This window comes from Mesoplodon densirostris, chromosome 14 (assembly GCF_025265405.1).
Source record: "Mesoplodon densirostris isolate mMesDen1 chromosome 14, mMesDen1 primary haplotype, whole genome shotgun sequence".
Taxonomy (NCBI): domain Eukaryota; kingdom Metazoa; phylum Chordata; class Mammalia; order Artiodactyla; family Ziphiidae; genus Mesoplodon; species Mesoplodon densirostris.
In genome coordinates, this window is record NC_082674.1 from 15256750 (window position 1) to 15283199 (window position 26450).

The window sequence follows — 26450 nt, forward strand, 5'->3', positions numbered from 1 at the left end:
CTTTGAAAGCCAAACCTCAACAATAAAAACACACACACAAAAATGTAGGTGAGACATGGTGACTCTGGCTCATTTTCCCTTCAAATCCTTCCCAGCTCTTGAAAGCTTCATCATAGCCTAATCGTGCGTTGCAGCACCCAAATAAAATAGATTTTTTAAAAGCCTTCTATGTACTAAGTGCTTTTTGTCAGTTTCTCAACTCTCTAATCACCCCCATTCCACTCGCAATTTATTATATAGAGTGTGAAGAGTTCTTGGCTTATAGTGAGTATTCAGTAAATGTTGATGATGGCGATTATTAGTGTCATTATCCAGAGACAAAAAACGATGCTCGATATTTAAATCTTAACTACCTTATCAATGATTACTAGAGAAAATCAAGTGTAAGTTGAATTCTTTCAAATTGCTCTCATGCAAGACATGTGTTTATTTTTAAGCCCAAATGTTATGTCTCTCTAGCCTAGCTATATAAAATAGCTTTGCTCTCAAAGTGAATGCCATGGGGAGAAAATGGGCAGGGGACTATTGTAGATTAAAAGAACACAAAGAGACTTAACAACAAAATGCAATGTAACTTGATTGACTCCAGATCCAGAAATAAAAATCTACACAAGACATTTTGGAAACAATTGGGGAATTCGAATATGGGCTGGGTATGGATGATATTATAGAATTATTAGTTTTATTAGGTATTATAACAGTATTGTGGCTATAAAGAAGGCTGTCTCTATTAGAAAATGAAGGCTGAAATATTTAGGAGTAAAGTATTGTGATATCTGCGCAACTTATTTTCAAGTGGCTCAGCAAAAAGTTATATATTTAAGTATAGAGAAAAAGCAAATGTGACACAATGTTAACAACTGGTGAATCTCAGTGAAAAGTTTATAAGTGTTTATTGTACTATACCTCCAATTTTCTGTAGAGGTAAGATTTTTTTAATAAAAAGTTGGGAATAAAAAATAGCAAAATAAATAGTTTTACTGAAGAAAATACCACACATTTCTTTAAATATTTTACTGTAATAATATACAATTATACATTCTTTTTACTCATTTACACTTCATAAAAGCATACCTACTCAACACAGTTACTCAAGCTGAAATTAACTACCTTAAGTACATCATTTAACTTTCAGTGCTGATGCATGAATCTCTTTATCTTAAATATAAATCAAAATAGCTTAACACCAGCTTTAAATTAGAGACAGTGAGATGCCAGGTGGATCATGAGTTAGTATCTCAATTAAGTTAAAATTTTCAATAATTTCTTCTTTGCTTTTCTTTTTTGTCTAGAATAGTCTGTTTTAAGCTCAAAATAGCATCTTGAAATCCAGGATTTAAGTCTAATACTTTCTTGAAATCTTCCAAAGCATCATCAAAGTATCCTGTACCAGAACCCAAAAAAATGGAAAAGAAAAAACACTGAGTATTTCTATATATTATTCATAGCAAAGTTTGGATACATAAACTTTTGCTTTTATATTTACAAGCTTTCAACCACTCCTGCTAAAGGAATATTTTCCTCTTGATAATGATGTAGGGATGTTTGTATCACAGTAACTTTGTGTACCCTTACAGATTAATACACTTAAAATTAGTTATGGGTTTACGTACTGGGATTTAACAGGTACGTAGCCTAAATCATCACAAAATTTCAACAAAATCATATCACCTATTTTATATAATTACAGTAAAATTAAGAAACAGGAAATTAATATTCTTTTTAACACTTTAATGAGAAACGATCCTAACAGTCCCTTTAGTCCAAGAATCTAAAACCCCTTCACTTTATATTGTCTTGTATGCCTTCAATGATTTTAACTCAGAAAAGTTTCACAGGGAATCAGCAGCATTACCCTCATTTCACAGCTGGGGATGCAGAGGCACAAAGTAATAGGATCACTCTCACTCCAGTGCCCAGGTCCAGTTCCCACCCCAGTGCCCCGCTGTGGTCTGTAACACCTACTGGAAGCCTAAAATAAATTCAGGTAGGCTTCCTTTGCTCCAGGCTCTAAACCTAAATTTCACATCACTTTCACACTGGATGATTACTACATTAGTTTTACAACATTTGAGAGCTCTGAATTCACAGAATACAGTCAAGGACAAAAGGAGGGAAAAAAATTCTTACCCAGCCTATATAATATCAACCCTCTGTTGTAATATGGAACTTCAAAATTGGGTTGGACTTCTATGGCAGATGTGTAGTCATCCATGGCTTCATAAAAATCCACCCTGAAGTACTTGATTTGCCCCCTGTTGTTATATGCAGTAGCCAAATCCTCAGGGCTGCATTTGCTTTAAACAAAAAGTTCACATTAAAAACACAGTGTTGCCAAATTCCTCTTGCTTCCCCTTTCATTCTCTTTTGGGTGTTGTCAAACTCATAGCCTATAACATGCGGTATCTACAAGCGGAAGAAACAAAGTGCAAGGAAATAAAGCAGTGGAGTCAATTTTTGTTTAATCCTGTTTTCTACATTGGCAAGGTTATATAGCACTACAATGTCAATCTGAAAAGCACATTCATTTTACTGTGTGTTCAAAGCCCCTGTTCATTGTCAATTTGTTTTGTTGAATATAATATGAAAATGTTTATTTTCTAAAGCACATGCCAGTGAGGCAAAGAAGACAGCTCATAACTGAATGAAGCAAGGAGGGAAAGCCAGCCCAAAGTTCAAGTGTGCTACGGACATGTCATAAAGTGAATCGGTTTTATCCTCAAATTTTTAAATGATCTCAAAACACTGAGATTTTAACTCATTTTCCACCAGTAAAGAAACAGAGGTTAACTCTAAGTGAAAAATCAACATGCTGATCCCTAGGGAGTGCTCTCTGGGGAGAGAATCGCCCTCCCTCCAGCCTCAGCAGGTATCCTTCCCAAGGCCAGATTGGCTTCCTGCTAGTGGGACATCACGGCTCTGGTCCACACTCAGGGTCCTGTGTGCAGAAACGGCACTGCATCTGAGGGCTCCAGAGGTGGTCCAAGGAGCTTTGAGTGAGCAGACTTCTGTGAGTGGCTAGACATCCAGGCAGCTCTGACCAGCCACCAGCTCAACAGGACACACACACACACACACACACACACACACACACACACACTCACACACCAGCCTCTGCTGGACAAATCTTCTACACAGAGAATATCAGTGGGCTCTGTTCCATGTCAGAGATGATTCTGTTTTCCTTTCTTTTTTTCAAAGGATTCTCAAATTTGAACCAAACAGGGAGATGCAGGCTGAACTCAGCTGTCATTCTTTGTTATACTCCACAGTTCAAAGTCTAGTTCTCAGAAAATATTTGTGACTGCAGCCAGTGTTATTAAAAGTTACTTCTCTTAACATCTTGAGCCTTGAGATCTCAGACAGGGACTGTAATTACTGCTGTCAGGAGGGGTACGCACAGCCTAGGGGTCTCCTAACAATGGAAAGGAATCACTGCAACTTTAGAAAATGTCTGTTTCTGTGAGCTAGGACTGAGAGAGACTGGGTACATGGACACTTCTAGATGCCACTAGCACCACCGTTAAATCCTAGTGAACAAGAAGGGACACTCCGTTTATCTCTCTGTTATGATATAGCTGAACTGCTGCCCAGTAAAGAGTATTAAGAAAAATGCAGCCTCAGGACTCGGTAAGGCTTTAGTCATTAAATTTCTAAGCTTCAAAACTTTGTTATAAATGTCTTATTATCAGAGGATCATCAGATGTCTGATTTAGAATTAGATCTCATTACAACAAATTCTAAAAGCCTACTCTCCATACGGAAATCGTTTCATATTTTAAAGACATGGGCTAACAGTTAAAGCCAAATTTTTTTAATATTGAGAACTTTGTAATGATAGTGTTTACTTGGATGGAATATAACCAAGTCACCTAATCCAAAAGTAGATTTTTTTTTCTTTGCACTTGCTAACTTTAGCAAAGAAAAAACAATATTTGGAAATTAGGTTTATGGCTAAGGCTGCACTTTTGGATATTAAAAAAAAACGTTATAAGCCATTCAGAGTGGCAGGCATACAAAGAGTGTGAGTACTGTTTCAAAATGATTCACGGACCCATTGTTTTAAAAATAAACGAACCCTAAGAGATATATTTAAGGAAGAAAGTTGAAATGACAGAACTCAGTTTAACCATGAGTTCCTAGAAGAATTTCAGAACTATAAGGAAATTAGAAGGTTCATGCAGGCATACTGAGCAACCTTCTGCTAAACCTCCACAGATTTTCTCTCCTATGCTGGTAAGGGGCAGAAATTACATTTGCCACACAACAAATTTGTGATCTCAGGCTGAGATGAAAAAAGGAGGAGGAGTAACAAGACTAGAGGCATCGATGCCTGTTGCTGATGAATCATTTTTGAAACCTACTAGATAAGTCTAAAAAATATAACAAACTAGGGCTTCCCTGGTGGCGCAGTGGTTGAGAGTCCGCCTGCCGATGCAGGGGACACGAGTTCGTGCCCCGGCCCGGGAAGATCCCACATGCCGCAGAGCGGCTGGGCCCGTGAGCCATGGCCGCTGAGCCTGCACGTCCGGAGCCTGTGCTCCGCAACGGGAGAGGCCACAACAGTGAGAGGCCCACATACCAGAAAAAAAAAAAAAAAAAAATATATATATATATATATATATATATATACATATATATATATATATATATATATATATATATATATATATATATAAAACAAACTAGTGAATATAACAAATAAGCAGCAGACACAGATACAGAGAACAAACTAGTGGTTACCAGTGGGGAAGGGGGGAGGGATAATACAGGGGTGGGGGATTAAGAGGTGCAAAATATTAGGTATAAAATAAGCTACAAGGATATATTGTACAACACGGGGTATATAACCAATATTTTATAATAGCTATAAATGGAGTATAACCTTTAAAAATTGTGAATCACTATATTGTATACCTGTAACATATAATATTGTACAGCAACTATACTTCAATAAAAAATAAAAAAATAAAAAAATTTAACCTACGAGATAAGTCTATGCTTAGAGCTTGAAACAAGAATAGAAAACTACATTTTCTATGTTTACTAACTTTGGGGGGGTACCATCTTATTGCTTGCCCCAAAACTTCTATTAACTATTATTCTGGTGTATTACTGAAATAAGAAAGCCACTAAATGTTTCTGATTTAATTCCATGTGAGTTTAACAAACAGGAGAAGAATCATAAGCCTCATACAAATAAGACAAGCTGGCATCCTGTCAAGAAAAATCAAATCCTTGAGGGGAGAGGAGGGTGATAGTGCAGACAACTCAAAACTGTCCAAAAAACCCTGCTCATTCAGCTGTCCTTTCTTTTCTCATCCTGGACCACTCAACACAATCAACAAGAACAACAAAGGCAAAACCTGGAGTACAACACATGCTACACACTCAAGCATAAATCCAAGATGCTTTGAGAGAGTAGGTATTAGCAGGTGAGGTTGACACAGGCTGGGACCTGGGACCCTTTGCTACAGTGCTTGCACCTGGACAAACATCTCCTTGAGCAACAAAATACAAAGAAACTATACGGGACTAAAAAGTTGGTGCAAATTATGGACAAGATACAAAACCAAAACCAAAAACAAACCCCAACTGCCATTTCTGAAGAGCCGGGAGCAAAAACAGGGTGTCGGGAGCAAAAGCAGGGTACAGCGCATGCCCCCTGCACTCACCACCACCAAAGGGGTGGGCAGACCGCCTAAGCCACCCCTCTGGCCAGCTGGACCCCTGGACACCCCCCTCCCGTCACCCCTTATAAGGAACCAGCTCGCCCCTCCTCGGGGAGCACGGGAATCTGTTACTTGTGTTTGCTCCCTCCTGCTGCAGCAGGGGACCCAAGAAAGCCTTGCCTGAATTTCTTGTCTAGTCTCATCAGTGTCTATTGATGGGGGAAGGCCAAGAACCCTAGTCGGTATCAAGGTTGATAACATCACAAAAAGAAAGACATTACACGTTCTCTGACAGAAGGACACAACACCACCTACAATAGTGTTCTCACCATAATTCTGGATCTGAATTGGATCAAACCTCAAGATTTAACTACCAACTCACAAGAAATGTAGGAGACAGAGGACCATATTAAATGACATCAGGGGGATGAATTCAGCAAATCCAAAATGCGGGAAACTCTCAGGACACATGACCCGGTTTGCTCACCAAATAAACTGCAAGGCAAAAAAATGAAGGGGAACCTTAAAGGCAAAGACTTGATGCGCATCCCGACTTTAACCAACTGCTAAAAACCAACCAAACAAGCAAACAAAACAAAACAACCTTTATTGATCAACCAGGAAAATTCCAAAACTTGACATTAGCAATTATGTGCTAATGATATTGTGGTTACGCTTTTAAATCCTTAATATCTAGAAATGCACTCTGAAACATCCATGGATGAATAATATGATGCCCTGGATGAACTGATAATGCTTAAGCCCTGTGATGGTTACCTGGAGGTTCATTACACCATTTCCATATATTTAAATTTTTCACAGTGAAAAACAAAACACCTGCTGTGATGTCGTGGAGTTGTGGTACTGTGTGCTAGCGTGGCCCTCACGGCACCTCGCCCTCACCAGGTCTCGCTCTAAGACTCTGGATCAGAGTAACATGGAATCGGGACACTCGAGGTGAAAGGCAGCCGGCGCCTCGGTGTCCGGACACCCTCATGGCTGTCCCAGAGGAACGCGCACAGGGCTGCGTTCTAGGATGCTCCCTCACTGCCTTTCTGGAAACACAAACGTCTCCCGCTGCGCCGGTGAGCTTGGGTAACCTAGAAACCAGACTAGACCGGCCCTGCCGCCCACCTTGCAGAGGTCCCGCTGTGCCCACTTCTCGCGATACTTACCTCCCGGGCGCCTCTCCCTCGGAGGCCGCACAGGCGTACTGGCGAAGGTAAGCGGAGTACAGCGCTTCGGCCTCCGCGTACTCGCCCTTCTGGAAATGAGCTTGGGCAAGCGCTAGGGTCGCGAGGTTTTCTTGCCCTTGCTGCCCTTCCATAGCGGTCGGAGGCCTAGCTTTCCGTGTAGAACTGGGGTTGATTTCTGAGCGATTAGAGGCGGCACGACAAAGCTACTTCCGCACCTCGGAATTTAACTTGACAGCAAAAACCTGGGCTCTAGCAAAGGGGGAATTTTGTGCCTTCCGCGGACCCGTCGTCTCGCGGGATTAATGACGCTGCTGGTGGAGAGCGCAGGTGCTTCAGGAAAGCCTGGGCAGACGGACCCCTCTGAAGTGCAGTTCTCTTGTTACTGCCAGTCTCGCCAGCCTCGTCTCCAGAAGAGCAGTACATCGATAGTCCCAAACTGGTTTCTAAGTCCGTGGTTACATGTTGTAAGGACTTTGCCCTTTGTTACAGTGAATGGTGGGGGCAGGGGGGCGGTGCCGGAAGCGGAAAAGATGTAGGTTTGTTTTATGAATGGCTAAATGACCCAAGGATTTATTGTAGCACTTTTCCGGTTCCTGCATCCACCGGCTAGAGGTTGTTCTAAGTAGGCTGTGGTTACACTGAGACATTTTATGTCGAAATCCCATGAGCTTAGTTGTCACATGGACCTGAGTCCAGTTTCAAACACTGCCATTTATTAACTCCAAGGCTCTAGACTGCAAACTTCTCAACCTTTTTGAACTTCTAGAATAGTGTAAGGATTAATCGAATAGTATTTTGTGTTAATAGTCTGGGGTCGAGGACGTCAGTTTACATTCCCTGGCCCTTTATGCCAAAGGGAAAGCCATGTAGTAATGTATTAAGCACAATATGTTTAATCCAAGTAAAAATTACGTAAAATGAACAGTCCTGAGAGAACAATTCCATTTAACATAGCATTAAAAAGAATAAAATACTTAGGAATTAACCAAGGAGATGAAAGACTTGGTTAGATGAAAACTACAAAACATTGATGAAAGAAAGCCATAAATAGACAAACCATGTTGGTACTAAAGCAATCTACAGATTCAATGGAATCCCTATCAAAATCCCAATGATGTTTTTACAGAAATATAAAACTCTATCCTAGAAATTATAAGAAATTTCAAGGGATTCCAAATAGCCAAAACAATCTTGAAAAAGAACAAAGTTGGAGGACTTATACATCCTGATTTCAAAACTTACTAAAGCCCAGTAATCAAAACAGTGTGGTATTGGCATAAAGACGGTCTTTTCTGTAAATGGTGGTGGGAAAACTGGATATCCACATGCAAAAGGACGAAGTGGGACCTAAATACCATATTAGAAAATTCACTCAAAATGGACTAAAGACCTAAACGTAAGAGCTAAAGATTAAAGATTCTTAGAAGGAAACATAAAGCAAAAGCCTCATGACACTGGATTTGTCAATGATTCCTTGGCTATGACACCAAAGAGACAGGCAACAAAAGAAAAAATAAACTGGACTTTATGAAAAGTAAAAACTTGTGCATTAAAAGACTATCAACAAAGTAAATAACCCAGAGAGTAAGAGAAAATATCTGCAAATCATGTATCTGATACGGGTGGGAAATGCAAAGATGGAGGTTCCGTGGAGCAGGTTTGGGCTGGTGTGTCCATCTACTCACAGAACCAAGGGATCTGACATGGCGTCTCCATCACACTTGGGAAGCTCTGGTCTACAGGACACTGGAGGGCCCTGCCCCGGGACTGAGCTGCTGGGCCCAGGCTCAGTTGCTGTCCCTCTCCGACTCTCTTGCCCGTCTTCCACACCTGCACTCGGTGCTTTGCCTGCAGGGTGGCATCATCAAGATTTCCCTCAGCCAGCTCAGCCAGCAATACAACTATAAGATGATCTGCTGAAAGCGTCATGCACGCCTTTAACCCCACACTGTCATCTGCCTCAAGAAGTGTGGCCACAACAACAGCCTGTGCCCTGAGAAGAAAGTCAAATAAGACTCCTCCACAAGTTCCTCCTTCCTCTGCAGGGCAGCCCCCTGCCTGAGCCCCATGGCTAGGGGGCCTCAGTAAGGTTTCCCTGTCATTGACTGGGATAGTAAAAATAAATAATAAATAAATTTTAAAAATACGTGTATACACACACATACACTATACATATATATTTCCAGAATATACAGAGAACTTCTAAAACTCAACTTTTCCAGAGTGGGTGTACTACTCCGCATTTCCCCCAGCAATGTATGAGGGTTTCAATTACTCCATATCTTCACCAACATTTGTCAGTTTCAATTCTAGCTATTACAGTGGGTGTGTAGAGGTTTCTCATTTTTCTCTAAATTCCTCTATATTTTACTAACTAGAAATTTAAACTGTGCCAAATAAGAAATGAGTAAATAAAATAGAAACTCTAATGTCTACTTTTTCTTTTAATTTTTGAGAAATCTCTTAAAAACAAAGAGCTCTTATTATGAAGAAAACTTACAGAACAGCAATTTCTTCAGTTTCACCTCTTTTTTTTTTTTTTTTTCCTGGCCACACAGCGGGGCTTGAGGGATTTTAGTTCCCCTACCAGGGATCAAACCTGCACCCTTGACAGTGAAAGCATGGAGTCCTAACCACTGGACCACCAGGGAATTCCCATTTCACCTCATTTTTTTCTTCTCCTAAATTCAACTAAAATATAAATTAATGCCTTTTATTTTAAAAAAGGTTATTAAGACTATTTTTACTTTCTCATCTATACTCTTTATGTACTTTTGAAATTTTCTCACATGAGCATATGTTAGTTTTATACTCAGAAACCAGTAAGTGGGACTTCCCTGGTGGCACAGTGGTTGAGAATCCGCCTGCCAATGCAGGGGACATGGGTTCCAGCTTTGGTCCAGGAAGATCCCACATGCTGTGGAGCAACTAAGCCTGTGAGCCACAACTAGTGAGCCTGCTCTCTAGAGCCTGTGAGCCACAACTACTGAGCCCACGTACCACAACTACTGAAGACCGCACACCTAGAGTCCGTGCTTCACAACAAGAGAAGCCAACGCAATGAGAAACCCGTGCACCACAACGAAGAGTAGCCCCCACTCGCCGCAACTAGAGAAAGCCCACGCACAGCAATGAAGGCCCAATGCAGCCAATAAATAAATAAATAGATAGATAGATAGATAATTTTAAAAAAACAGTGTTAATTTCTTTTAAAAAATGAACTGAGAAAATGATAAGAATAGGCAGTAGGGGGCAACATAATATTGCTATTTTCATTTTAGAAACTCCGTAGCAATATTTTGGAGCTATAACATCATCAAATTAGGTACTCTTGATTTTCCATTAAAAATCTGGGAACAACGTTTCCCCCATTTCTAAATGTGAACTCTGTATGATCTCTAAGGAGTAATTCACTGCAACCTCCAGTCATCAGACATTTGCCTAGTATCTTTAATAAGTTGTTGTTGTTTTCCTGTAGGTAGCAAAAGTGATATTGTACAACTACTATACCTCCTGTCCCTATCTCCCCTTATCCACTCTGGAGCCCAATACCCTTCGACCCAACCCCCATCAAAATATTTAAATCAAAACAAGACAAATACCATGTTAGCATGAGTTATAGATAAAGAAAACAGGACAAATACAATTTTTACCTCAATATTTATTATTTTTATGTTTTTTCACTAATGCCACATAAAACCTAAGATCTCAGCTCTTAGAATACAAAAAGATAATTTCAAAGTGTATGTTAGCAAAAACATGTATGTAATATATATATAATACATATATAAAATAAAATTAGCATTTGTGCATGACAGCAGGTCAACAATGCTATGCTGCTTGTTAGCACACTGCTTATTTGTATAGCTTTATCAATCAGTTCGATCATCTCAATAGTTCGGCCTACCACGCTACTTTGAAACTAAACATAATTCAGGCCAAATTTTATGATAAAGAAAAGCATTACTTAAAGGGAGTCAGCTCATGTTTATTACAAGAAGAGAACAACCTTTATTATAATGTCTTCAATATACTGCCTCATTCTGTCTATCCGAATTCTCTCCAAGTATTTGTTATATATAGACTATTTTGCTTCTCACTGCCCCTTTAATCAGGGGAGAATTTGTTGGTGTTGTTATCCTGAAATTTCCTTCATGTTGAATAAAACCAATTTTCAAGCAGGACAAAGGTCTGTCCCCAAGACATTACGGCAGATCCCTAAAACATTCACAGATATAAATCCCAAATAGTCATAAGCTTTTACAGTAGTTGGAAAGATATGTCTGTGTGTGTATATATATATATATATACATATACACACACATATATATATGTGTGTATACACATGTGGGTATATGTATGTGTATAAGTATATATACCTACATACACACATATACATATGTGATAATCTTGGTCTACAAGGTATGAGAGGTTGTTTTTAGAGATTTTGGTTTCTTGATTAAACTGAATAAGAAGTAGTGACAACAACTCGGGATCTATCTGAAATAATTAGTTGGAGGAAAAATTCTAGCGCTCAGGTAGCAAGGAATTACTGGCAAATGAGAAGGCTCCAAAAGAGAGTTCCCATAAGATATGTTAGGAAAAGTCTGAGGAGTCAACAGCTGATTTTGGAATTGAAGCAAATGGGAGTGTAATCAACAGGTAACAGTAAGGGCTAGAGGATGACAATCTAACTTTGAGTTCTCAGCCGATTTCTGGGATGAGAAAGGGAAAGAAGAGATATTCAGGCATTAGACCATGGACCAAGAATCACAACTCTGAACATGCAGTCCTGAAGGAATTCCTAAACCTACATCCCTGAAAACTTCTCTCTCATTGATGAAACAGAGAATAGTTTCATTCTTGAAAAGAGAAAGTCTTGTGGGAAGATGTAATTAAGTTCAACAGGAGATATATTCCCTAGGGCTGATATCTTAGTTAGGATGTTGTTTTCTGATTTGGGGGAATACTGCATTCTGTTACAGACAAAAACAAATGAGATAGATGAAATTCACTGTCTTAAACTTAGATAAGTTAGAAACTTAAGAGACATGTTAGACAAAGTAAATAGAAAATATATGTGTGACTATACCTAATATTGACAAGGCACTAAAAATACAAAAGGCAACCAAGGCACTAAATATTCACGGCACACTAGGTATGCATAAGACTTATCAAGGGCTTCCCTGGTGGCGCGGTGGTTGAGAGTCCGCCTGCCGATGCAGGGGACACGGGTTCATGCCCTGGTCCGGGAGGATCCCACATGCTGCGGAGCGGCTGGGCCTGTAAGCCATGGCCGCTGAGCCTGGCGCGTCCAGAGCCTGTGCTCCACAACGGGAGAGGCCACAACAGTGAGAGGCCCGCGTACCGCAAAAAAAAAAAAAAAAAAAAAAAAAAAAAAAGACTTATCAAGTGCTCAATATGCAGGAGGTCTTAATTCAATTACCCACTGATGACACTTATTCTGGTCTGTCCTCTGCCCAGGAAATACAACTGAATCCTCAACTGCTCAGCAGGCTCACTGGCACCTACAGCTATGACCAGGTAAAACTGCCTTCTCTATTGAGCAAATGTGCCTCACTGGCCTCAGGCACACTCCATTCGATCAGGTCCCCTGGCTCAAATCTCAGCTCTGGTCCTCTTCCTAGCCACACTATCAGGGGGAAGGTGATGAGGCAGAGTAAGAGTCAGGACATAAGAACAGTATATAACTCAGGAATCAGGAACTGTACTCTCTCTACCTGACTGGCATCCTATACTAATAGTGTTAATCTAACCCGTCACTTTCTCCTTGTCCTTCACTGTATATTTCAAGTTGATTCAATAAACCATGTGATTTGAGCTTGTAACCCTTTCTGTTCCGTGACCTCTGGAATGGCTTGCTTGGTAGTGTATTTGGAGGCTACCATCATTATATCAAGGTAACTTCCCACAAGGCACGTGAACACAGTCAGAGACTTCGAAGATTTCTGGTCTTCTCATTTTATTTAGGCACAGGAGCCTGCTATCTATTATGAGCTCATTTAAGCTCTAAACCTCTTCTCATAGCTCACTATTCTCCATCTGCATCAGGCTTAACTTGGCTCTAAAGGACCAGAAACATATCACATTGAGAGAGTTAACTAACCTAAGTATTGAAGCTGCAATAACAACCTTGCATATTTCTCTTTGTTGCCTCTGCTAAATATCAGCCAAACTTCAGCAAATAATCTTGACGGAATAGTGCTTAAGTCTGGCCTGAAACCATAAAATGAGAGGAAGTAAGATCATGAGAAATGGAGAATATTATTAGCTATATAAAACAGGTAGGGCTTCCCCGGTGGTGCAGTGGTTGAGAGTCCGCCTGCCGATGCAGGGGACACGGGTTCGTGCCCCAGTCTGGGAAGCTCCCACATGCCGCGGAGCGGCTGGGACCGTGAGCCATGGCTGCTGAGCCTGTGCGTCCGGAGCCTGTGCTCTGCAATGGGAGAGGCCACAACTGTGAGAGGCCCATGTACCGCAAAAAAAAAAAAAAAAAAAAAAAAAAACCAGGTAAGAAATTACCCATTACTGATTACAATTTTTCTTTTTTAAATTAATGACAGTAAGTCAAAACAGATGCATATTGAGAATCACTCCCCACAACCCAAGAGTTGTTTAAAGAAAGGATAGAGCTTGGTGACAATGTTTCAAGTAAAACTACAGCTACAGGTTAGATGTTTTTGTATAAATGTATATCATTATAAACACAGCTAAGTGCTCGGCACAATAATATGAAGAGTAAAGTGCCAAATGTCATCTCTTAGATGAAACTAAAAGGGTAGATTAAAAAGGAAAAGCTATGTAAAAATTAAGCTATTAGAAACAATTCAAATTGTAAAAAACTATGTCTCAAAATGCCTTCTCTTCACTTCTGAAAATAAAAGAGAAGACTTTCAATGCTTATTTAATTAAACACAGCTAGAGACAGTGCTCATTTTGGTATTACAACTGTTTAACCTCCGTCTAATACAGGTTATGTCAGTTCCCTAAATTCAACTTTGCCCCATTCCCATGTTTCCCCCATCCCTCCCTGCTAGTAACCGTGACACTGTGAGAAAAATTTTCTTATTTGGAATATTTCCATAGTATCATATAACCAACCACAAGATAGATAAATAGATAGATAGATAAGACAGACAGGCAGATAATATGGTCCATTGCCATACATTTATATGACAATCAGCATCATTATTTCATGGTTGTATTTTTACACAAAATTTTATATATGTATATATTATGTATTTTATATATATATAGAAAATTTTTATAAAACTACAACTGAAATAATGATGCTTATTTACATAAAGTCAACATTGTTATATAAACACTCCTATTATATGCAGTTTGTCATTTCTTCATCCCACTGCACTATGGCATAAGGGACAGAAGTTATAGTTACTTATTTCCTGAGCCAGGACACAGTGCTTGCACACACTGCATGTCCAGAATTGATATTCAGTGACCGGGTTTCCTGTGGCAACACATGTCGGCAGCTTGCCTTCCCCCCTGTAAAATAAGAGGGGACAATTATACTTTGAAACTTCTAATTCCTTAAAACTTCATTACGCTACAAAAACTGAAGAATGAAAAGCATTTCAAGGTAAGTTTCAAATAAAAAACTTTCCTTACAATGAGAAAATCAAGTATTAATCACTTATAAGACTAAATTAAATAGGGTATAATGTTAAGGTAGATTACTTCAAAATTTAGTGCTTTAATTATTATATTACACTATTTAGATATAAAAATCCAAGCTTCTAGTAAGGTGTTATAGAATGACATCTACTAGTTACATTTAGCCTACCCTTCAAGAAGGCTGTCCAATTCAGATTTTCTGTTATCTTTTGGAGTATGTTTGGTGAAGATTTCTAGAGCAAGATTTTCATATTGCTGTTTCTGTTCCGAACCGAGGGTCTCTAAAGATTCAAGTTTAATAAAAGCTTTTGAACAAGTGCCAAAAGCCCTACTGGCACATGCACAGAGTGCTAACAGAGAGTAGATCTCAACGGCAGGGATAATGTCTTCATAGTCTCTCAGGTGAAGAGCTAGGAAAGAGAAGACAATTTGGATTTTTTAAAGCAATCATGATATCTTGAACATGCATGGGAAAAAAAATCTATGTTAAGCTGTTTCAGTTTAACCTACATGAACTTTAGCAAACTTAAAGAAAACAATGGTAGGTGCCCAGAGAACAAGTAGGAGGAAGGAGGCTCCATGATCTCCACATTCTGTGACTCCAGCTAACAGCTCAGGGCCTATAAAAAATAACCATCATCAAATGATGCACATGGCTGTGCCACTTAGAAATATATACACAGACCAAAAATAACTGGTGTCAAAACACCCATCTTTTGTTGCATATAAATATGTTAGAATTTCTGTGGATTCTCAAGATATCATGTTTCTTTTTGTTACAAAAGCAAAGCATGAAATCATGTTTTCTCTTTGTGTTTCTTTGAACAGATTATTGCTTTTGTTTGTCTTACTGAAACAATAGAACTTTGAGAAAAAAAGAAGTGAAAATGAGACTATAAGTTGTCAGTTCAGACAATTTATTTTGACAGCTACCATACCTTATTTTCAATTTTTCTATGCTGGAGATATAATCTCTTTCTTAAAAATGCACTGCACAGGGGCTTCCCTGGTGGCGCAGTGGTTGAGAGTCCGCCTGCCGATGCAGGGGACACGGGTTCGTGCCCCGGTCCGGGAGGATCCCACATGCCGCGAAGCGGCTGGGCCCGTGAGCCATGGCCGCTGAGCCTGCGCATCCGGAGCCTGTGCTCCGCAACGGGAGAGGCCACAACAGTGAGAGGCCCATGTACCACAAAAAAAAAAAAAAAAAAAAAAAAAAGCAAAAAAAAAAATGCACTGCACAATTAATATCAGATTGGTAACCAAACTGTATCTTTTTATTCTCTAGACCTTGCAATCTTAAAACTATCTTGTTATAGTATGATATTGGAAATTTCACAAAACAATTTAAAACAACATAATCATGTATTTTACAACTAGATTCCTATAAACTGGTGTTGGGGTCAAGTGTTTACAACAAAGTTCAGTGGAAGAAATTTATAAAAAGGAAATTCATTGAGTTACAATAAAGCATACACTCTAATTTCACAGGTTCACAGGCAATAACTTACAAAGTATACATTGTTTCAGATCATTTTATCACTGAATGACAACAATATTAAAGCATATGGATATCTTCACCCAACAGGTAAAGAATCTCAAGTTAAAAGTCCAACTGAAAAAAAAAAAAAGGGCTTCCCTGGTGGCGCAGTGGTTGAGAGTCCGCCTGCCGATGCAGGGGACACGGGTTCGTGCCCCAGTCCGGGAAGATCCCACCTGCCGCGGAGCAGTTAGGCCCGTGAGCCATGGTCGCTGAGCCTGCGCGTCCGGAGCCTGTGCTCCACAACGGGAGAGGCCACAACAGTGAGAGCCCCGCGTACCACAAAAAAAAAAAAAAAAAAAAGTCCAACTGATCTTGTAATATAGTAAGTCTAGATACTGTGCATAAATTATATAAAATACAACTATTTTAAACAGTACATAACTTATATCACATATTAATCAGTTAAAATTCAATGAAGGTAAGTTATAAACATACAAAAATAAAAATGATTCCTATGTATAGCTGATAATCAATTAGAAAAAAAGGTACATTCCCCAGTGCTAACAATGACAAAAACAGGAATCAGCTACAAGAGAAATGTACAGAACATACAAGAAAACTACAGAACTTTAGAAACACAGATATACAAAAGGTTTTTAAAAATTGATGTTTATGGATGAGAAAACTCAATATTATAAATATATCAATGATCCCAATATTAATACATTAAATTAACGTAATTCTAATTCAAAATCCACTAGGACTTCACTGAAACTCTTCCCACCTTCGAAAAGATTCTAAAGTTAATCTGAATGAACAAATGCAAGCGAATACCCAAAATGTTTTTCATAAAAGAAGAGGAATGAAGGATAACAGAAATTCCAGATATTAAAATGTAAAAGTAAGGTAAATAAGAGAAAGTACAGACACGGAGGTCCATGTCTAGAAAATAACTGCCTAGGAGGAGATTAACAAAATGTGTGAATTTAGTTTCATAAAGGTAGAATTTCAAATCCGTGAGGGATGAATATGTTTTTAATAAATGGTTTTGGAATAACTAAGAAGTTAAAATAAAATACAATATTTAATAACCTTGAAGGGAAGGACTTCCTCAGCATGACCCCCTATCAAGACTGATTGATAGGACTATGTAAAAAGCCACTGTCAATATCATCATCATGACTACCACTTCTCGAGGGCTCACAATATCCAGGCACTATAATAAGTAAATGTTCTTTTCATAAATTTCTCACTTAATCCTCAAAACAACCCTACGAAGAAGATCCTATTATCCCTACTTTTCACAGAAAGAAACTGAAGCTTAGAGAGGTTAAGTAATTATAACTTATAAATGCCAGGGAAAATCAACAGATATGACAGAGGGTTACTATATATAATTTCTAAAGAGCTCTTACAAAAATAATGAATAAAGAAAAAGAAAAGTCATCACTATAGAATTCCAGAAACATTCAAATAAAAGAATTTCTCTAAGAAGGTTTCTTTTAAAGATGATGCCATTGTACTATAGATTGATGATGTATTGGGGTATGATGTGTGCTGGTGATGGCTATTTCAGAGTGGCCCAACCAATGTGACCCAGGGTGGGTGGTGACAGTGCCGGCAATGCTGTCATGGCCCATCTGAAAGTGCTGTAACGATTCAGTCATTCATATGCTTTGGTTTATAACATAATTCTCATAACTATACTCTTTTGGAGTTAACCTATCTAAACTTGAAGATATTGTTAATCCAGAAATGAAGATCCTGATACTACATGTAAATAATCTTCTATAAATTATAGTACGTAAATACGATGGCACATTATATAGGTATTAAAAATGACAACATAGATCTACATTTATCAACGTAGAAAGATAACTGCAATATACTGTTGAGGGTAAAAATCAAACTCAGGAGCAACATACATTGTGTGATATTATTTTAAATAAAACTGTATACAATTTTATAGGCTTGGAAAAAATGTCTAAAAGGTGGTTCACCCAAATGTTAGCAATGATTATCTCTGAGTTATAAGATGATTTTACTTTTTTTGTATTTTTTTCTGTTTTGGTTGAAATTGTTATGTAAGTATCATTTTTATAAAAAACATTTAACATACAGTTAAATGCTATAGAAATCTATCTACTAATATGGAAATATTTTATAACATATCATTATGTTTTTTTAAAAGTACACAAAAGTATGGTTTCTTATACTCTCAATATTTTAAAAAAACAAATTATTTCTAAATATATATACTTATTTTTATTTAAATATATATTTTATATAATTCTTATATATAATGTAATACATATTACAGATATTAAATATGTAAATAGTTTATATTTTATATATATATATATACACATACACACACACACACACACATACACAAAAGGATATGAACTGGGCTATTAAGTGTTTAAGTGATAGTGAATGCTATGTATGTTCTTTTTGCTTATCTCAAACTTCTGGTTTTTCTGTGAACTGTATATATCGCTTTCCATGTATTAAAAAACAAAAACAACTTCAAAAAGGGAATGTGAAAAACAGATCATAAACAGCAAATCTCAAATATATGAAAATAAATCCACAGAAAAAAAGTGTTATTGAAATTAATATAGGGACAACTTGAAGGAGCTAGCCCTTCATTTACAATTTATGATATTTTAGACATGTTATATACATTAGGTAACATGCCCACCTGTCTTCAATGCACTGTCAACACAGCCCTCGTAGAGCTGCCTCTGCGCCAGTATGAAGAAGTGGTAAGCCTCAGCCCCTCTCCAAGCATTATCAGTGAAATGACTAGTTGTGGACAGAACTTCTTCTTCTAGCAAACCAGCCAAAGCAGAAGTGGCCTACAAGGAAAGCAGACCCACATTTTCTGTCAGCACAACCCTAACAATGGTCCTTCCAATAGAGATGATTTCTTTTTTTTTTTATTAGTTTCTGCTTTATAACAAAGTGAATCAGTCATACATATACATCTGTTCCCACATCCCTTCCCTCTTGCGTCTCCCTCCCTCCCACCCTCCCTATCCCACCCCTCCAGGCGGTCACAAAGCACCGAGCTGATCTCCCTGTGCTATGCGGCTGCTTCCCACTATCTATCTACCTTACGTTTGGTAGTGTATATATGTCCATGCCGCTCTTTCGCTTTGTCACAGCTTACCCTTCCCCCTCCCCATATCCTCAAGTCCATTCTCAAGTAGGTCTGTGTCTTTATTCCTGTTTTACCCCTAGGTTCTTCATGACATTTTTTTTCTTAAATTCCATATATATGTGTTAGCATACGGTATTTGTCTTTCTCTATATTACTCAGCCATAAAAAGAAACGAAACTGAGCTATTTGTAATGAGGTGGATAGACCTAGAGTCTGTCATACAGAGCGAAGTAAGTCAGAAAGAGATGATTTCTGAAACTGGTATATCAATACATTAAAATAGCTCAATTAGCAGATTTTATCATGATAAAACTGTCACTACAGACTTAATGTCTCCATTATAATTCACATTTTGTTAAACTGATATGATCAAATTTTTTCTTCAGTTTTATTAAGGTATAATTGACAAATCAAATTGTAAGATATTTAAAGTGTACATCGTGGTGATTTGTATACGGGTACATCTCCTCCCCATAGTAACATCAAATTTTTAAATAGAATTGATTAAACTTTAAGTTAATATAAGGCTGATCTGCACATTAAAATAATATATATATTCTAGGAAAGTTTTTAAAACTCACTGATTAGAAAGGATTTACCAAGTAAGGAATTTAAGCAAAGATTACAGATTAGTAAAAAAATATAATTTTCAGTATTTCCAAGTTGAAATGTCTAAATGTGAGCAGTAATTCCAAATCAGTCATTCCTTTTCCTCATATCATTTAAGAAAATAAATGCAAACAAGTAAATTAAATGGCCTGTCCATAAAGAGAAGTTTGATAGTTCTTTCTTCCTTAAACACTTCAGATGACTTAACGTTACTTAATGTTCTACCTTACCTCTGAGCTCTTTCCTTTAGCTTTTCCTCGTTGGGCATTTTTCATTTGTTCATGGTACTGCTCTATAAGTAAAGCTGATAGTACATAAAGCTTCTTAACACGTAAAGGTTTAGCTCTTTTCTTTGCCTCTTCATCTGCAATCTTCAAACATTTAAAGAATTGGGGGAAAATATTTCTTAATCTATACTTGTACACATATTATCATTTCTGAAATATGATTCTCTAAAAAAAGGAGGAAAGTCAGTAGGGTGGAATATAAATACCACCCATTTTCTTTTCCATAGTACTGATAAGTACTTAGTTCTTTCCTTAGTATTTAGCCATTAGAGTTAAAACTCAAAACAATTTTAGAAAATTACAGATGCTGGTAAATAATTAAATAAAAATGAAGAAAGCTTTCATAGAATGGCTAGTATTTTATATAACAAAGAGATTTTAAAAATAATGTTCCAAGTATCCAGAGATAAGATGGCTTTAACATGGTACATCCTTCAGAAATTTAAATTTTTTTAAATGATTCGGAGGGATATTTTTCCTTTGTCATTAAATCGAATGGGAAAAGTATAGACTAGAATGTAAAATTTGCATACATTAATACTGTTACCAGTCATGTTCCCTCCAAATGCATACTATGAAAAGTGTAACGTCGAGATTGGGATTGACATATATACACTAATATATATAAAATAGATAATTAATAAGAACCTGCTGTATAAAAAAAAGTGATATATAATAAAATCTTTCTTAAATAAAAAAAAGTGTAATGTCTTTAAAACTTGCACATTTAAAAGGATTTAAAGTTTTGTTATCATCAGGATTTAAATTCCAGTTAAGGGAATTTGTACTTTATGGTCCCTGAAAATTCTATAATTCTCTGTTAACTTCGGTATTAAGTAAATATAAAACTGCTTAAGCATCAATAAGGTGCTAAAAGTAATAAACAGCCTTTTTATTAAAATGTAATAATACTAAGATAACACATAGTTATAGTAGTAATAAATGAGAGGGATTTTGCAATAACAAATATTTGTCTCCAAAAAACGGAAAATGTATCCTTGAGTTATAAGAAAACACTGGTAACTAGAACAAGCCAAATACTCACCAAGATTATTACATTACCTTAAACATCAGCTTAGCAGCATCATAAAAGTAACTGGCTTTCCGATAGAGTTCTATGGCATCAAGAATTTTATTCTTTTCCAATAAATGAGATGCATACCTCGCTAACAGGGAACCAATTTCTTTCATATTATGACTTTTAGCCAATTCAACAGCTTTGTTCCACTGGGGAAAAAATATATATAGCGTACAATTACCCAAGCATTTATAGTCAGATATGTCTTAAAATACATACAATAAAGCTTTAAGTTTATAATAATAAATAACACTATATCAAAATTAAAAACTGGTATATGTTTTTAAAAATCACTTAAAATCAGAGCAATTATACATTTTAGGAGTCAAACATGTCAAAATAATCAAATGATCTAAGACTGATTTGCTTAAGAAGTACATCTGAAAAAGAAAGCGTCAAAGTTTATAATCACATTAATCTTATAATTCTAATTTTGCACAAACTATGAGCAAGAAAAAGATACATTTGTTTATAGTAAAAAAATACACAATTTCAGTTAAGAAAAGGTCCTATCAGATCTAACATTTTAAAGTTATTTTTATAAAGCAAATGGAGCTTTATAAAATACTTCAAGAAAATACTTAAAAGAATACATTGATAGTCAACAATTTCAACAATTCTGCATTTTAATTTTAGTTAAATTCCAGCTCTTAAAAATATCAAATATGTGTTTCCTATAAGGGGAAAGGAAAATAGATTTGCCAAAATAAATACTGATAAAATAACTCAATTCCTTCCTCTTGCAATGACCATTAACTGGTCTTTCTTTGGAAACAAAACCCAAGCCTAATAAAATGCAGAAAATTATGAAATTACTTCCAGACAAAAACTTGCCAGACTAAAAGCACAGGGTTTGTTCAGATTCCCATACTGAGTTAGTTATGAGCGGGTCACCCTTAATGGTAGCATTTCAAGAGGTAAATGCAAATTCCAACATTTTCTCAGTCCTCAACTAAGTAAGAAACTATCTGGCTCCTTTCACAAGATCCATTTCAAGCTCTCCAACCCTTACTGGCAACAGTCTTTAAAGCATCACTATGGTGACTTTAATTTTCAGTTCCTTACTCGGTTGAGATGTACACAGGTATCCACTGCTGCCTTTGGTTGGTTACATTTCAAAAACGCAGTCACTGCTTGTTCACACATTCCCGCTCTCACAAACATCTGTGCTATTTCCTGTGGACAAAATAATACTATCGATCTCATAGAACAAGGAAATCACTTATACTTTAACTTATAAAACTCCATAGGGACATAAGAATATTACATTTTCTGGTGGCTACAGTAATTTTTCTTTTAAATGGACGTAGGGGCAGGGGCTACAAACCAGAAGAAATGCTAAAACATCACCTTCTATAAAATCTGTGCTTCACTGCCTCACAGCACGGATCTTATTTTCAGCCAGGTTCTGAAGATACTGCACTCTTACCTTCTCTCAGTGCAGTAGCTAGCTTACAGAAATACCAAGCTCCAAAACAAACCCCACGCTAGTAAGTAAAAAAAAAAAACTTTAAGGCAATTGATGTTATACTCAATGTCAATCATTAATTAGAGGTTTAAGGGAAACCTGACACTCAGGGCTCTCAAATACCTCTATAAAGCAATGCCCCAGACAAGTTGGCCATTCATCAGTTCAGGAAGCTGGACCAAAAACAGAGGAGGAGAACCACAACAACCACCGATCATACCCCTTGGGCTGTACTTGCCATCTTCAGAATATCACTTTTTTTTCTTTCTTAATATCTAATTGGTCAGAGTTTTCTCTCCCCATCCCTCCTCCTAAAATATTTTGGGATATATCATAAAAGTACAATTTTGTACCCAACTATCTTTTTCAAAGTAATGCTTATATTTTCCTGCTTATAAAGTAATACATTCTTATGGTAAAAAAAATTAGAAAATATGAAAAAATAAAGGTACACATAATCTTATTCCCATAAGAAACCTCTCTCTATATTCTGGTGTAATTTCCTAATATCTGTGTCCTATGAATATATATGTATATGTGTGTTTGTGAATATATCGTAATCATATTATATATAGTTTTGTAACCTGTGTTCCTCACTTAAATATTTTGTACATTTTTCCATATTATTAAAAAATCCTCCAAAATTTGATTTAAAATTTGCAGTACTACTGAAAATTTTTAATTATTTTAAATATTTAATTATTATAGCTATAATTACTTAGTACTTAATCAGTAATATTACTGCTCTGGATACCGTACAGCAACATTTTTTTTCTGTCATCAGACACACCTAACAGATGACAGTGTAATGTCAGATACACAGTCCCTAATCCCAGGGTTGTAAGTAATTTCAGTTTTCCTACTCAAGTAAATATATAAGATTGAGAATAAGGGTGTGTAAAAATGCCATTATTACAGGGATAATTGCTCTGATTCACAACAGAGAAAAGAACTGAATTAACAGAATTCTATACTCATCTATTAAGTAACTGACAAAATTTTGTAGCAGAACCCACAACTGATATACGTCCAGACCCTGCAGTTGAGAGCTACTACCTCTCCAGGTCTTGTACAACTCAGTGATTTACCTTTCTGATAAAACAAATAAAATACAAGCTCACTTACATTATTCAACAATTAATTTAAAGAGCCTTAAAAAGAAAATTTAGAACAAAGTTATAGAGAACTCTGCTTTTAGTTTCTCTTTTTTTCAACATTAAATCCTTTATTGTTAATATAACCTAATAAAAGTCAAGCTATCTTGACTTTTATTGCTAATATAACCTAATAAAAGTTTATTGTGAACCTAATAAAAGTTGAAGCTATCTTTTCTTATAGCAAATTTCAAACATACATATGCACACGCTACTCCCCAGACCCACCTCAAATCATTTTGAAGCAAATCTCTGACAACATGTCATTTCATCTGTAAATATTTCACATGTTCAGCTAATTTTTTAAAGCAAGTTTACAAAACTGACAAGCCTACACAAGACTGTGATCATGTTAAAATAGTAGGAATATGACTGATTTCTTTCTCTCCAGTTTCAATCATTCGGTAATACTGGTAAATTGTTTTAATAACTAAAGCATCATTCCATGCCTAAGAAACAGTAAAGTTTTAGTTAATTTTTAATTTTCTGTATTGCAGAGGACATTTCCAGACTATGACATAAAAACCTTATAAAGTAACCTAACAACTCCAAAAACTGACATTTATAATACCTACTGGAAGCAACTTGTGGTTTTCTGGAAGTGAATTGGCAAGATTCTCCAACCCCTCATAATCCTCTAACATATAATAACACTCAGCTAAGCGTTCCTGGTTCCGGCCTTGTACATAATATTGTACAGCATTCAACCTATGGAAAGAAAAAAAAAAAACCTTTTAAAACTAACATGAATCTCCTCATAAATAAGCACTTTTACTAAAAATGTTCTTTCATTAGAATGCCAGCACTAGTATTATTCTAATCATCTTTAGTTACAGCATGTCTGTGAAGCATATAAATGGAACGAAAAACAAAACTAAACTAAAGACTGCATAGCATATTTTAGTTACAACATTCTTTGAATGTTCTTAAGAAATATGTTTTAATCTGATATACAGTTGTATTTCCAAACAGTGACATAAATAAATAAGCATACTGATCAAAATAACTTAAGAATAAAAGTCAATGATTTCTGAAAATAATCTATAATAACAAAAGAAAATATAAACTGTGGCCTCAAACAGTAGAAAGCTACCTGGAACTACAGGACAAGTCTTCTGGGTTTTGAAACTCCAAAGTCTTACGGTGCTTACCTGACAGCTTGAAGGATCTCTTGCTCCTCAATGTGAAGCCAGAGCTATGTGAATTTTGGGATCTGGAAGGATGATCTTCATTTCCCTAGCATTATTTCATAGGGAAGTACTCAGGCAGTTACAATTTTAAGTGCCAAATGAACGGATGAGGGGGTCCAGATAGGTTACTTACCACTTTTGCCGATCAGCAAAGTAGTCTCCGATGGCATTGTGGGCTTGTTCAAGGAGACTGTCATCCGCATCACCAGATCCAGTTTTCAGGAGCTGGAGTACTCGAAACCAATCTCCCAACTTCAGCCGGAGGCCAATAGCCAGATCTCTACAAAAAATGACATTCACTCATTCATTCATTCACCAAGTATCTATCAAGCGCCTACTATGTGCTAGGTTCAATTCTAGGGTACTGAGAATACACAACAATGAAGAGACAGATAAGGTAACTCCAAACATTTTAGAAATTTAGCTTCACCAGGTAAGAGGCAATGGAGAGAACCTGCAAAAGGAAAGAGGAAAACAATTTCCTGCCTCTTATTTTCCTAGACTTTCAATTTACTTGGCAAAATAATGACTTAAATAATAATCACTTCTTTTCATCAATTTCTTAAGACATAGTCAGACTTATTTCATGTTTACATGTTTGGTTTTATATTTCTTTTCAGGGCTTGAGTTGTATTAGCAACCTCCTGAAAGTACAAATCATAAAAATGAGATATAATGTTCACAGCTGAAATGAAGTTCATACGGTATTTTATATAAATAAAAATGAAATATAAAGAATAAAACTCAATCCCTAAATACCTTTGATTTTTATTTCATGCTCCTTGACAACTGAAAATTAAATAATGGCCTAAACCAAAAAAGAGAACCCAAATAATGAGTGGTGTAATAAATGATAAAGCCTCCAGTCTCTGCAGTCATATGAATTTTTTTCCTACGAAGTGAAAAATCTCCCATAGCCAGTCATTAATATTACATAAAACAGAGAAGAGAGCTGCCCCCAAATTACAAAGCATAAATTAATGAAGGTCATGTAGACTATCTACGTTGTAATCCAAACTGAAATTATTTTCTGAAAGGGATGGTATGATACATTTAGTCTATTTTACAATCCTCATTTGTGGAAAAAAAAAAAATCACAAATTCTGGAAGTAGTCCGGATGCCTGCACCTTTATCACTTACCTTCTGTCCATATCGAGATATATCCTTTCAGCCTCTTCGAACCTGCCAAAGTAGGCAGCCACTTCCGCCTGCTTCATGGACTCACTCTGCAGGTTACCCAGGCGCTTCACAAACTTAATGCCTTGGTAATCTTTGCAACGCACAAACGCTTGTTCTGCAGTGTGCAAATCCAGTTTCTGAAGAGCTGCTTCAGCCAGTAGGCGCCTTTATTAAAAAGAGAAACAGAAAAGCCAATGGTGAATTATGGATAAACAAGTCTTGACTCAGAATTCAATTATTACACCTACTGTTTCTAGTGAAACATGGTGGAAAGTGATTATTTTAACACATTTATACGTTTCATATAATATTAT

General features: G+C 36.8%; 2 protein-coding genes across 2 annotated transcripts in view; both read right to left on the minus strand.

The window, feature by feature from the left end:
- Window positions 1–1039: 1039 nt before the first annotated feature.
- On the minus strand, window positions 1040–7340 carry TTC32 (tetratricopeptide repeat domain 32). The gene is made up of 3 exons (XM_060117634.1): window positions 6848–7340; window positions 2131–2297; window positions 1040–1384 (listed from the first exon to the last, which is right to left on the minus strand). Exons 1-3 carry the CDS (start codon window positions 6997–6999, stop codon window positions 1257–1259), a joined length of 447 nt encoding a protein of 148 aa, XP_059973617.1. The 5' UTR covers window positions 7000–7340; the 3' UTR covers window positions 1040–1256.
- Window positions 7341–13964: 6624 nt separating this feature from the next.
- The window catches only part of WDR35 (WD repeat domain 35), a 60842-nt gene continuing 48356 nt past the window's right edge, over window positions 13965–26450 (minus strand). Inside the window, exons 19-27 of the mRNA XM_060117323.1 lie at window positions 26098–26301; window positions 25090–25236; window positions 24342–24474; window positions 22210–22320; window positions 21129–21293; window positions 20010–20150; window positions 18709–18865; window positions 14694–14934; window positions 13965–14395 (exon numbers count right to left, since the gene is read on the minus strand). Coding sequence (XP_059973306.1) covers window positions 14245–14395; window positions 14694–14934; window positions 18709–18865; window positions 20010–20150; window positions 21129–21293; window positions 22210–22320; window positions 24342–24474; window positions 25090–25236; window positions 26098–26301 — 1450 coding nt within the window. The 3' untranslated portion in view covers window positions 13965–14244. The remainder of the gene's footprint in view (window positions 14396–14693; window positions 14935–18708; window positions 18866–20009; window positions 20151–21128; window positions 21294–22209; window positions 22321–24341; window positions 24475–25089; window positions 25237–26097; window positions 26302–26450) is intronic.

Coding starts and splice junctions, on each gene's coding strand:
- TTC32 (XM_060117634.1), bottom strand. CDS start 6,999: ATGGAAGGGCAGCAAGGGCAAGAAAACCTCGCGACCCTAGCGCTTGCC. Junction 2,298..6,847: donor GAGGGAGAGGCGCCCGGGAG/GTAAGTATCGCG, acceptor TTTTGTTTAAAG/CAAATGCAGCCCTGAGGATT. Junction 1,385..2,130: donor GTTGATATTATATAGGCTGG/GTAAGAATTTTT, acceptor GTTCTGGTACAG/GATACTTTGATGATGCTTTG.